General features: G+C 43.5%; 1 protein-coding gene across 1 annotated transcript in view; it reads left to right on the top strand.

Annotated features, from left to right (window-relative positions):
• Positions 1-6,325, top strand: part of KIAA1549 (KIAA1549 ortholog) — a 147,825-nt gene extending 141,500 nt beyond the window's left edge. Inside the window, exons 20-21 of the mRNA XM_047095257.1 lie at positions 3,259-3,404; positions 6,071-6,325. Of these exons, the coding sequence (XP_046951213.1) occupies positions 3,259-3,404; positions 6,071-6,325 (401 nt within the window). The remainder of the gene's footprint in view (positions 1-3,258; positions 3,405-6,070) is intronic.
• Positions 6,326-14,204: the final 7,879 nt, after the last annotated feature.

Raw genomic sequence — 14,204 nt, 5'->3', positions numbered from 1 at the left:
GATAGCCTTATGGGGTTTCCCTTGTATGTAACTGTTTTCTTTTCTCTTGCTGTTTTTAAAACTCTCTTTTTATCACTACTTTGTGCCATTTTAATTACTATGTGTTTTGTTGTGGACCTCCTTGGGTTGATTTTGTGGAGGGCTCTCCGTGCCTCCAGGATCTGGATTTTTATTTCCTTCCTCAGATTTGGGAGGTTTTCAGCTATTATTTCTTCAAATAAATTTCTGGCCCATTTTCTCTCTCTCCTTCTGGGATCCTTCTAGTGCAAATCTTGTTGTACTTGATTGTATTGCTGAGTTCCCTTAATCTATTCTCATTTTTTATCCTGTTGAGTTTTTTGTTTGTTTTTTTTGTTTGTTTGTTTGTTTTTTAAGAAGACCTGGCTAGCTACATGCCAGGAAACCAATTCCCTTTATTAAAATAAAATTAGAAATATTAAGGACTATGCCTTCTGACGTGTATTTTTACAACAAAGATGGTGTAATATATTAAGAGAGATCAATACATCTGCAGAGGCAAAGAAAGCTTTACCAAAACATGAACCACTAAGAAAGAAAAACTAGACATATGTGGCACAGCATGTTGAAAATAGGATTTAAAAGAAATTAAAAAAAAAGCAGGGTGGAACCTTTCAGGGTTCCTGGCACACTGCCACACTTAGGGCGCCTCTTTGGATGGACTCCTGCCAAGGGCATTTTGGAGGGGATGTGTCTGCAGGAGAATGCGGGAATAGGGTGCCTGGTATTAGCAAGGTTTCTCAGTTCTGCCCTGGGAGGAACCTGGAGCCACTTTGGAGAGGTGCTAAGGGTGGGTGGGAGGGGGTAGGTCCACAGAAGAGTGCAGGGGTGCAGTGCACAGTTAGCGAGCTCGGTGGAGAGTATTTGTGCTGCACTGGTTCCCGCAGGTGTCACCTATATAGGCTGAGGGACAGGGCAGGGAAGTGACACCTCTATATCCCAGGCATTTTTCAAACTGCTGCTTCTATGCTGTATCTAAGTGGAGCTGTTTGTTGTCTTGTCTCTTTAAGGGTGGGGACTCAGTTTCCTCAGAGTCGAGTCTGCTTGTTTTTAAAGTTTCGGGTGTTCAACCCCACTGATTGTAAGAATTCATGAAGTTAAGCTCCTCTGGTTTTTCAAAGCCAAATGATCAGGGGGTTTGTCTTCCCAGTTTGAGTCCCCTGTGCCTGGGGTGCCTGGTGTGGGGTCTGCTTCTCACCCTTTTCTGTACTTGAAGTGACCCTCCCTCCTGAGGACAATCTGGAGGGTCCGTTTGGTTCCTGACCATGCCTCTGCCCTCCCTACCCTTTTGGATATGGCCTCTTCACTATGTTTAGTTGCGGAGAGTCTGTTCTGCCAGACTTCAGGTCGTTTTCTGGGTTATTTACACTGGTGTGGGTGTTATCTCGGTGTCAGTGTGGGACGAGGTGAGCCTCAGATCCTTCTATTTCGCCACCTTCTCTGGAAGTCCCCAAGTGTGTAGCTATTTAAAATGAAGAGCTCAAAAGGAATCAGAAAAAGAGGATTTAAGATTTCCCAATTGCCTCTTATGTTTATGGTACTTGACCTATTTTATCTCTTTCAATTCTGAAAATAACATCATGAAGTGGGTGTTTTTTCCCCATGTGAGAAATGAGGCATCAGGGCTCAGTGGGAGTGGTAGCCGGCTGCCCAAGGTCACAGGGCTGTCACTGCCGGGGCTGGAATGCAAACCCAGGCTTCCTGGGCGTGATGCCCCACTTGAATCGTGGGGAAAGCCTGTGCCGTATTGTTAAGTAAACAAAGCAAGATACAGAATTGTGTCTGAATTATGATTTCAACTACCATTGCACTTTTAACACAAAGGTATGCTTTTCTGTCTGTGCACTTGTGTGCACCTTGGTAAATGCTGGGGAACAGTGTGCTACATTTTTGTTCTTTGCAGGATTTGCTCAACCAGTATCTGTTGAGCAAACCGTACTGATGGTCCTAATAATTTTATTTTTTTAAGTTTGTTTATTTATTTTGAGAGAGGCCGTGCAAGCGGGGAAGGGGCAGAGAGAGAGGCAGAGAGACAGAATCCCAAGGAGGCTCTGCACTGGCAGTGCAGCGTGGGGCTCGAACTCACAAACTGCAAGATCATGACCTGAGCTGAAGTGGGATACTTAACTGACTGAACCTACCAGGTGCCCTGGTCCTGATAATTTTAATCAATATTATGAAACTTCAGTAATTGGCAAGAGCTCTTCTGCGTACATTGCTGACAGGAGCCTAGCAGGTTTTTTTTTCTGACCTTTAGCATTTAGTTATTACAGATCCAAATGAAACTGTGGCATTCCTTTGTTTAAAAACATGTATTTGGTTCATGGAGGCTGTTACTTTGACAGCTAGAGTAGGAGAAGGCTGGAAGAAGGAGAGGGCCGCCTTCCCTACCTCTGAAATCTCTGAACCTCGTAGGGCCAGTCTGCACAGCATAGACAGATTTGATGATCCTGGGAGCATCTGGGAACAAGTATTTGATTTCCCAGAGCTTAAAGGTCACTTTTTTGTCTCCCTTAATCTATGGAGTAGGGATATATCCATATGCCATAAGTTGATGGAGTAGGAAAATATGTCATTTACAGCTTGGCCTTCATAGCTCCCCGAGGCCACAGCATGTCTACGTGTAGAGAATGAGCTGTAGAGAGACTCCTGGCTTTGCCATCAGCACAGCTCCCTGAAGAGGCTGGGTGGGTGGCTTTAAAATTTTAATTATGACATGCCTAAGTTGTGGAAACAGTGTAAGTATAGTGAACATAAATGTATGTAAACATTCTGAAATCAAAGAAATACACACCCTGCCTTTTAAGAACAAATACATACTGTATTTTCTCTCCTCGTGAGTCTCAGAAACACGAGCACACAGGAGCCAGGTTTCAGCTTTCTCCAAAACCTTTCCCTTCTTTCTTTGGAATCAATAAGATCATCCTTCTTTATAACCTCTTGGAAATGAGTGGAAAGGCCCTCTGCTATAGCCTTTATTCCCCGTCCTCTGATGTCTATATAGAAACATAAGAACATCACCGTTAGGCACCGTATTAAACGGAAGTAAGAGGAACCAAGAAATTCACAGTCCGTTTTTCCTAGGAAGTATCATCCTCTGGAGATGGAATTGGGGCCGTGTTTGAACAACGCTTGTATCCCTTGTCCGTAAGGAAGATCTGTAGTCAAAACCCAAGCGTCTTGCCAGGCGACTTCGCTTCTCAACAAGTGTTGACCCAAGTGCCCGCTCTGTTCCTTCAGGCTCCCAGATTCAGCACCTGACACAGGTGGGGATTGCAAGCAGAATTGGAGCCCAGCCAGTGGAAATCCCACCGAGCAGAGGCGGCCAGTATGGGGGACCAGGCTGGCCTTCCTACGGGGAGGATGAAGCGGGCCGAAGAGAGGCTGTGAGTATCTTGTGTGGGGGTCATCACGGAATAATCACTTAATTTAGCTGCTTCTGCCTCTGCTTTGAGGATCGCTCTTTAAAACCTACATACATAAAAGTTGTAACTAACTCCCTCACTTTTTTCTCCATAAGTGTATTTTTGCCTGCAGTTTTTAGATCATAAATTCCCACCCACCGAGAGGGGGAGAGTACTGGCATTGAACTTTTCAAAAATGTATCATCTTTCTTGAGGCAGATTTTAGACTTAAAGTAGTGAATTTTTGAAAATAACCTTGCAGAAAAAGTAATAAAAGTGATGTTCGTTACATTAAATTTTAATGTAACGACAGAGACCTATAAGTAACAGCTACTTTGAAAAATTTTCCAATTTTTTTATATTGTGGTAAAACACACATAATACAAAATTTACCATCTTAACCCTTCCCAGTTCCCAGTTCAGTGGTTTCAAATACATTCATGATGTTGCACAACCATCACCCCCATCCATCTCCTTGGCATTTTTCATCTTGTAAAATGGGAAGTGTGTGCTCATTAGACACTAAGTGCCCTTTGCCTCTCCCCCAGCTACAGGCAACCACAATTCTGCTTTCTGTCTCACTGATTTTAACTTTCAACTAGTGAATGCAAACCTGTAGGTGACTAAAATCTGGACTTGATCTTTGGTGTTACTGTTGTATACACGTGTATGATCTCACATGCCTACTTGCTCACCATTTGTGCTTTGTTGTGGGCTAGTCAACGTCATATCCATTATGACCCCCACGAGATGCTTCTGCCGTCATCTCACAGGTTGGAGCATTCCAAGGCATAGGGTTTCTTTTAGAGGCTTCTCCTTGCTTTGACTGCTCCTTTGTAGGAATGGAGTCAATACGGGCACAGGTAATTTCCACAAATGATTTCCTTCATTTTTCTCAAGACTTTTACATGCATTTATGTGTCTTTCCAGCAGATACACTAAATTCTTTTCATGGCCAGATGGTTCTACTATTCAGAGAAAGAAAATTAACTCCAGAATGTAATTTTCCCCTATCAGATATGCTCTTATACTTAGAATCTCAGGTGTCTACTTGACATTTGCTCACACTTTTCTTTTTCTGCCTTCGTTGTGCCCAGCTTATTTTTTTACTGTGCTTTGTGTTTTCCTATCAGATCTAGCGTTCACTTTATACTGCCTCTTTTATCACTATTTGGAAACGTGAAATGTAGAAATATTCTAGAGCTTGAACGCCATGTTTACCATTAGGCTAATTTTTAGCATAAGTGAAACCACAGATTTAGTACTTATATGTACATCCAAAGAGAGATTTTTCACTGAAAAAATATGAAAAAAAAATCACTGAAAAGTATAATTCTGGTCAAATGAATGCCATATGAATTTATATTATGTAAATATAGGCAAAACTCTCGTGTGTTACAGTACAGATAACTATTTTAAAATGTTTATTTTTTAGAGAGAGAGAGAGAGCGTGTAGGGAGGGGCAGAGAAAGAGGGAAACAGAGAATCCCAAGCAGGCTCTGTCCTCTTAGTGCAAAGCCTGACATGGGGCTTGATCCCACGAATCCTGAGATCATTATCTGAGCCAAAATCAACAGTTGGACGCTCAACCGACTGAGCCACCCAGGTACCCCAGTGCAGATAACTTTTTTTTTTTAATTTTTTTTTTTCAACGTTTATTTATTTTTGGGGGGACAGAGAGAGACAGAGCATGAACGGGGGAGGGGCAGAGAGAGGGAGACACAGAATCGGAAACAGGCTCCAGGCTCTGAGCCATCAGCCCAGAGCCCGACGCGGGGCTCGAACTCCCGGACCGCGAGATCGTGACCTGGCTGAAGTCGGACGCTTAACCGACTGCGCCACCCAGGCGCCCCTAACTTTTTTTTTTTTAATGTTTATTTTTGAGAGACTGAGAGAGACAGAGCATGAGCAGGGGAGGGGCAGAGAGAGAGGGAAGCACAGAATCCAAACCAGGCTCCAGGCTCTGAGCTGTCAGCACAAAGCCCAACAGGGGGCTTGAACTCATAGACCACGAGATCATGACCTGTGCTAAAGTCAGACGCTTAAACCAACTGAGCCACCCAGGTACCCCAGTGCAGATAACTTTTTAAAGAAAAAGGTCTGCAGAACAGTCAAAAGACACACATGAATAAAATGGAAAACGATTTTGTGACCTTGTGCGTGTTCTGTGTTCTCAGCATGTGTCACAGGCACACCCTCCCAAAGCTCCAGGCCCAGAGCAGAGGCAGTTCTTGTCATTTGCTCTGCAGGGACTTGCTCACCTCTTCCAGCTCTCAGATGCCCTCATTTGACCTTTCACCTCCCCAGGGAAGGGACCCCAGCTCTCCAGGTCCCTTCCTGTTCTCCCAGTGGACCACTGACCTCCACACATAGAGGCCCAGAGACTTGGCCAACCTCATCATTCCTTCTGTCTGCTTTTAAGCAAGTATTTATTAGGCATCTGTGAAGTCCAAGGGTTTCTTTATTGTACTGCTCCCCTCCAGCACTTTTTCACAGTCTGTCCATCCCACCTTGAGGCCTGATTGGAGAGCCAGGGTGGGTGCGCAGTGGTCAGAAGTCGTCCTGGGAGTACACCTACCACCAACGAATTTGACTTTCCCTCCTGTTCTTACGTGGGAAATACAGTAACGTTTGCCATGTTCTTTCAGACGCACATGCTTGGCCATCAGGAGTATTCTTCCTCACCGCTGTTCCAGGTGCCAAGGACTTCAGGCAGGGAGCCCTCCGCTCCTCCTGGGAACCTCCCACACAGGGGGCTGCAGGGCGCGGGGCTGGCTTACGCCACCAGCTCCACAGAAGACCTCCAGCCCGGCCACTCCTCGGCTTCTCTCATCAAAGCGATCCGCGAGGAGCTCCTCCGGCTTTCCCAGAAACAGACCGCCGTGCAGAACTTCCACAGCTGATCGGCCTCGCCTTGCAGATTTGCCAAGTATCTGCTTCCCGTGGAAGCAAGACTAAATGGAAATCAACTGAGTGGGTGTTTGTAAGAGGATGTGCATCTCCTGGGCTAGGCGCCCATGTAAGGGAGCAAGTTGCAATTTTAGAAGATGCCATAAGTCACATGACAGCTCATGATGCTTTTAATCGGTTGGCAATTTTTTGACCACTTGGGTTTCAGTCGAAATTTACGTACTTTTGGCCAAAAGCCAGCAGCACTTCATGAAGACAAACCATAAGACTAAGCTAACAAAAATCACTAAATTAGTCTCCTTTTTAAAGGTAAAGGATGAAAATTGTGTAGATGGTTTAGGGATTATTGGAATCCAGCGTTTCTGTGGGAAGATGTGATTCAGACTGGTTTGTATGATGAACTTGCTGCTTTGTTTTTTGAGAAAAGAGATTTGAAGACATTTTATTAACAGCTTGATTTTCCTCTTTTTCTCCATAGGAACTTATTTTAATAGTCATATTAACAACAAAAATACTAAGACTGTTTGGGAATTTACAAAGCTACTAGTGAGAAACCAAATGATAGATTGTAGAGCCTGATGATTCCAAAAGAAGCCATCATCTGCATTTTTCCTTCTACTTCTGGTGCTACAGCTCCGAGGGCCCCCTTCACCTTTATGTCTGTGAAATGCAAACTTTGGCTTTTTCAGTGGAAGAGTATGTTGAGGATTTCATTTTGTCCTAGGGAGGAGAAAACAAACAAAAAAACCTCCCAGCGCGGAGAGGGGAAACGTTAACTATTTATTTGGTTATTCAAAATACATATCGAAGTTTAGATTTACATTCTTAAGTGTATTTGCTGTTTAATTAATTGGGCGCATGTGACTGCCAATAGCATCCCATCTCAGCGCATGCCGTCAGTAAGGCCAGTGCTAGAGGAGGCGGCTTTCAGGAGGTCATAACTAATCCTTGCATTTAGCTGATGAGTTGCTCGCAAATCACATTTGAATGAGAAATCTCCCACGAGCAAAAATTGTCTATGAAAACTCCTAGGGCCAACAGATTGTTATGCACGAGTGCATTTCTAGTAATCACGTTCTCTGTGTTCAAGACCTGGAAATGAAATGGAGTTCGGTCCAGCCTCTCTGTAATAAATCAAGAAATGTAAAGAGGAGCTTTGAGGACCACAAGGGAAAGGAGGGAGTTGCTCCCAGTTTCTGATTGTATTGTGCACGACCGCTGAGTGACTGTTAAAACTATCTTACATCCTTGGGGCCTGACAGAGGGTATCGCCTCTCTTGAGATTCACTCTTGAAGTAAACATTTCCCTACTTCCCAGATTAGAGGAAGGATCATAATAATAAGGGCCGTTCTGCTTTCTGGTACTTGAGTGAAGTTCAGAAGAAAAACAGATAACTGGTTTCCACTCTGAATCCTTTTTTATTAGATCAACTATTACTTTTAACTAACCACAAATCAACAGGCAGAATTCAGGACTCTGAGGAATCAAAATCTGCATCAAATTTTAAGAACCCTGCAACAGCTGAAATAGGTTTCCAAAATGTAATCATTGGGAGCCAGAATCGTTTCAGCGCTTCCTCATTGAAGTCTGTCAGATGGTCTTATGATACAGGGCATCTCGCTTCTGGGAAGTTAAATGTAGCCATTTCATCCCTGCCCCTCTGGAAGAGAAGGGGCGCAGGAGAGGAAGTCTCTCGAGGATGTTAAAGGAACGGAGACCCCTTTTCAGGCAGCCCTCAAAGGCTCCAAGGAGTGTGGGAGAGAAGACCCCTCTGGGCTTGATTTCTTACCTCTCAGTCTTGGTCACATACCAGACTCTCCCCAGAATGGAGGAGTACTTTGCATGTCATTCAGAAATACCAGGTTTCCCGATACCCAAGCAGAATTTTATTTGGGACATCTTACAGTGAGTTCAGACTGTGTGACAGCAAATGGAATAAACACAGGCTCCCTTCTGTTCTGCTCAGTGTTGTGTTTGTACTCAGTGTACTAAGAATCATTACCTCCTGTGTCCATCACAGAACCAGATGTCTGTTCTCCAGGGAGCTGCAGTAGGGGATCTTGATGCCTTTCAGATGAGCATGAAAGGATTCTACCTGTATTGTTGTGCTTAGAATTGATACACTTTTAAGCAAATGTCAAGACCAAAGATAACATGTGATAACCGGTGGTGTGTGGTGTGGTGTGAGCAGGCCCGTGGGATCACAGCGTTCGTGAGTTGGTCGTAAACCACACTTGGTCTGCACTTGTGTTCTCTAAACACCTGCAGCAGTCTACCTGTCACAGAACTCAGGACAGACTAACTGTTGTGGGGAGCACCACACCCAAATGGATCTCCAGATGCCCAGTTAACATGATCTACTTAAAAGAAAGGTCCTCATGTCGATCGTGGGTGGCCTTGGAGTTCTAAAATGAAAAGTTAAATTTTGTGTCTCTTTTTCCTTAGTTTGAAAGTTCTAGTGGTAATAACGCAAGCTATGAAGTTGAGTTACAGTTTTAGAGAGAGTTGGAGAAATGATCGTTTTCAGAGACTACTCTGTCACCAACTTGCTGTGTCAGGTCCATTCCTGAGCCTCATTCTCCTCATCAGCTGAATGAGAACAGACCTCCCCTGCCCACCTCCCAGAATTTCTTGTTTTGAGATTCACATGTGCTCATATGTGCAAACAGCCTTTGAGGAGGGAGCACAAAGCTTGGTGAAATGTAAGATGTTATCTGTATGATTGCACTGGAATTGGACAGTCTGATACGCTGTCATCTACCAATGAATGAATTCACGTGGAGGTAACCAGAGCGAAACTAAGGTCTCCGTGTGTCTCTTCTCTCCCGATTTGCTTTAAATTCGCTTCCGTTGCCATTAATTTCAAAACAGTGTTTATCAAACATCTTTCTGCTCGTGATTTTTTGCTGTTTGTAGCACCAAAAAAGTCACCATGAGCCCTGTATTCTGAGATCTTAGAGTCTAAGGCAGATAGCACAGATGGGTATAAAAGACAGAAGAAGATACAGATACATAATGTGGTGTGAACGTCAGAAAGATTCATTGAAAATACACCAGTGCGTTGGGTACTCAGGAGAAGGGAAGTTGCACTTTGGAAACCACGGGGTTCTGGGGAGAAGCCCACTTGAGAAGCTACTGTAATGAAGACGGGGGAGCTGGTGAGATGGCAAGGAAACAGCTGGGAGTAGGCCTGAGGAAGGACGTAGAAAGTGGGCGAAGCTGTCATTGAACATGAACTTGATCTGCTGCAGTATGAGGACAGGATCCCTAACCGCACTCTGTAAGGAGTTTTAATAAAACAAGAGGAGGAAATGGGACTGTGAGAACGGGTTTGCAGTAGTACAGCAAGAAAATGGCCAGGTCCGTGAAGAAGGTCTGCTCAGCAAGAGATCCAGTCTGGAGGAGGGAAGAGAAAGGTACCAAGAACTGCTGGAGGAACCAATTACAAAGTATGAAAATATTGCAAGAATTCCACCAAGGTTTATGGCGTAGAGCCGATCTCAGTGGTCAGCCCTAAAACCACATTAAATCCTTTGTGGAGCAGAGTAGGTTATAAATAAATACATTCCACTTCTTTGTAGCTACCTACACAATTTTCTCCAGATTTTATTTAATTTCAGAATATGGTTTGATTTTGGTGGCGTATGACTTTTGAGCAGCAGACTAAGCGGGTTTTGCCAACCGGACTTTTCAGGGCGTGAGGCCTGTGATGCAAAGCACAGGTGAGAGGGGCACCTGAAGGCTTTGGGCCGAAACAGGTAATGCTGTGCTTCTTGAGCCTCCCATTTAACTGTGTACAGGGTCAGTGTTTACTGTATTCGCACTTCTTAGTGCTCCAGTGGCCAAACCGGTCACTCGGACACCGATTTGCTTTTGCAGTAATTCACACGTTAATCATTACATGAACTTCCCGTCCCCTTTCCTACTGGATTCTCAGACGTGAATGAATTTGCTGGTTGAAAGGAAAGCTGGTTGAGGTTCTGGGCAGGGGAGAAGGGGGCTTCCAGTCTTAAGTACCACACTGACCTCTGCTCGAGGTGAGTTGCAGCCATTCCATTTCTACCTCCAAAGCCAGTCTCCAGAGCCTGCTTATCCACATTTGTCCCGGCGGGAGGGTGAGGGGGTCTGCTTCTGTACCTGCACACTGACCATTTGATCACAAAATGCATTTTTATGGGATGGTAACTTGAACTTCATTCTGACATTTAATCCAACACATTAATGGATATTCTTGTAACAGGTGAGAGGGGTTTCTAAGAGCAACTGCTGTAACATACTCATAAAATGTAACAGGCTCACACTTACTACCTAATGAATAAGGGGTGTGTATATTTCAGGTTTCTTTTGATATTTTTGGAGGCAACTTTCAGTGTTTAGGACTCCTCTCTCTAGTATTAAAAAGACTTGAAAACTGAAACCTCACGGTACGATCCTAATTCCATGCTTGTGTGTGTTAACAGTACATTTGAGAATTTATCTTAAGAACACGCAGCAGCATTGAAATTTAGGAAAAGCATTTTAAATGCCTTTGGAAACATGAAACAAAGTTAGGAGCCCGCAAGCAAGTGAGAGAAGGAATGAATGTCTTAAGCTGAGGTGGTCTAGTCCAAATTAGTTTCCCACAGGGTAGTTATGCAGGCTCCTTGCTTTGCCTTTCTTCCTCTGGGTTGCTCTGCCCTGGGCCACTTCACATTTAAAGAAAGAGTGAATAGTAGAAGGGACAGAGATTTTGAGTCGCTTGGTCCCCGATTCCACCGGAACTTTCTGGACAACTTGGAGCGTCGTGAAGGGTCTCATGCCCCTGATTCAAGTATTCATGACTTGACAACCTAAGTGTGCAAGTTAGGAAGAGCACAGGGCCAAGTTCAAGCCAGACACCCTGTGCTGTTCCTCTTGTTCATGGGGGGAAAGAAGGAGGCTTTCACCGATTAACACACTTGCTCTAAGCACCAGAGGGCTCATTTCAGGAAGGGGTATACACTCTGCTTAGCCCTCCTCCAGAGCATCTTCGAAGGAGCATGGAGATTGGGCTCATTACCGTTGCAGGAAAGGAGGCTCAGCAGAGCCATTCTGGGATACCTGCTTGTCTCCTCCTACTTTGTCAAGGTCCACGTTCCTCTGACTCTTCCTGCACTCTCCTTCCTGGATTGTGAGTGATAATGTACGAAAATACGCAGAGTCAATTGAGGCCACTTGTGGCATCAATACTGCAACTTGAACTTGACAATCATGGTTTGCTGGTCTCAAACGGGCACTTAAATTTCAGTGTGGGTATATGATTTAGTAATCGAACCTTCCCTTCTATTTGTCAGTTATGTTTCTACCCTTCAATTAGCTGCACTGTTTTCTAATGTGCTGTAGAGTTTTTGAAATAATTTATGCAAGTGTTTGGTTTCCATGTTTACAATTTATACTGCTTTCCTAGCATTTTAAATGGAAATGTCAATAAATGCTATGAATTGGTGTCAAATGATATTTTTCTGTTTCTTTCCTTTGTAACGTGATCATTTTTCTCATTTGTGAAATGTGATGGTTGAAGGAGATGATCTTTTTCTCTAATTTTTGTGGCTCTGGCGAGAACACCTACGACTTTGATTTTCTGAGGAATTAAGTGGAAAGGAGTCTCGTCAGCCTGTGGAATTCGCAGAATTGTTTTCACTCCCCTGGGTTGGTGCCCACCCCCTTCTGCTCACTGTGTTTTGCACTAATCAAATTGATGCTTGCAGATTCATTTAGGAATTAAAAGATTAGGACTCTACAAAAGATTAGGACTCTACCTTTATCTAGAAAGGTAAATGAGAAGATCAAAGTCTGCACAATCTTGAAAGGTAATAGGGTCAACCTGGAGTTGTTTATGAAACCCAAGACAACGCCTGGAAACGGAGGAAAGCCAAGGGAACAAAATGCCGTAGAACATAACAACGAGATGAAATGTGGAAACCTGGATGGGATCCTGGAGCAGCGAGAACAAAACAAATGACATTAGAGGAAAAAAAAAAAAAAGCAAAACCAGTGGGACCCAAATAAAGTCCCTAGGCTAGTCAGCGGTATTGTGCAAAGGTTAATTTTGTTGGTTTTGCTAACTTTACTAGGATTACTAAGACTTCTCTTAATGTCAGTAAAGGGCATGCAGAAACACTATTTTTACAGCTTCTCTCGAAATCTAAAATCATCTAAAAATTTTTACAACAAGTTTGATGCAGATCAAGCCCCTAGACCCGTGCAGAGGCTCACGTGAGCCTTCCATGGGCACCCACAGCCCAGCACCTGCCGTGCTCCTCTGGGCGGCCAGCTCTTGCTGAAGTCGGAACTGTGGTTAGCAGCTGCAAGTCGTGGGTGAAAATAAACCTTCATGAAGGAAAAGTCACAGGAGCAACTGCAAGGAGAGTTTGGACCTAAAAAATCAGAAAAAAATAGACCACTATGAAAGAGACCTTCAAGTATGTTTTAAATGATTAAGAGGTTTATGTTAAAGAGAAAACAAAAGCCCAGTAAGCAACAGAATAGGATATTATGAAAGTTGAAGCACATTCGACAAAACCAAATATTAATCCTTGAAGGAAAAATAAAGGAAATTTAAAGCATACACATGCACGCACAATGGCCAGATACTCTGGTGTTTTTGACATAGCTGAAGAAGCAGTCGTTGTGGTAGTGTTGATGAATAGATCCTTATGTTTTAGTAAACACAGCTTGAGATTAAAAACAAAAAATAAAATACAGGGTAGACTAACTGCACACCTCGTTCCCCTAAGGCATTTTCGATGGTCTGCATGCAAATCGCTTCAAAACTGTAGAAGAACAAGGAGTTACCAGAAGTAGCTAAGGCTTATGAGAAAGGTCGGGCTGGTCCCATGCCCAGACCTCGAACACCGAGTTGACATGAATATGAATTTAAGCTGTAATTGGCATTTCTTTTCCCTCTGTCTCCTCTTCCATATTATACCTGCCAAGCGTAGCTTAAGGTAAAAAGAAAACGAGAAACTGTAGCATTCCCAAGAGAGAGAGCCTTTGGTCCAGTGTCTGAGATAGTCACACTAACGATATGTTTTTATTGTTGTTGGACCACCTGCTATTTGTTTAGTAACTTTGTTCCTCTAAAGATCTCCTGAACGTTCCTTGCTACACCCTCATGAGGAATAAATGAGGCTGGTGTAGGCTTGATTTTTCCTGTGTTGAGGACTTGAAAAATTACAGCCCCACCTCCAGGTAACCCACATTTGTGTAGTTGAATGATGTTTTGCTGTACTCTTGCCAAAGGATAGCATTCAGAAGCGTAAAATAGAACATGTCTAGAAAACTTACTGTGAACTTGCTTTAGAGTGGCTGTGTCATGGGTGGTTTATACCAGTGTCTTGAAAATTCAGCAGTGTAAATACTTAGGTTTTGATTCTGCGAAATGATGATATGCCTTAAATCAGTGGTTTTCTTTCAGCATCTTAAAGTTCTGAGATTGTTCTTTAAAAAAAATTTTTTTTTAACATTTATTTACTTTTGAGAGAGAGAGAGAGAGAAGAGAAGAGAAGAGAAGAGAGCACAAGCCGGGGAGTGACATGGAGAGAGGGAGACACATAATCCAAAGTAGGCTCCAGGCTCTAAGCTGTCAGCGCAGAACCCGATGCGGGGCTTGAACTCACAAACTGTGAGATCATGACCTGAGCTGAAGTTGGATGCTTAATCAATTGAGCTGCCAAGGCACCCCAGAATTCTGAGATCATTCTAAAGGAAACAGTACAAAGAGTTAAAAGAGAGAGAAAGAGAATGGCTTAAAAGCTGAAATGGGGTTGCTGATTTCAGTACAAATGAATGTTGGTCTTTTTTTCCCAACAGTAGTTGTGCACTGTGGTTGCTTTCTTTAAAAAAAAAGTTTT

Source organism: Lynx rufus, unplaced genomic scaffold (genome assembly GCF_022079265.1).
Source record: "Lynx rufus isolate CCGP_SWC_20201006 ecotype Redwood Valley unplaced genomic scaffold, mLynRuf1.p SCAF_4, whole genome shotgun sequence".
In the NCBI taxonomy this organism is placed as follows: domain Eukaryota; kingdom Metazoa; phylum Chordata; class Mammalia; order Carnivora; family Felidae; genus Lynx; species Lynx rufus.
Note: the sequence above shows the minus strand (reverse complement) of the source record. Positions and strands in the feature narration are given on the sequence as shown.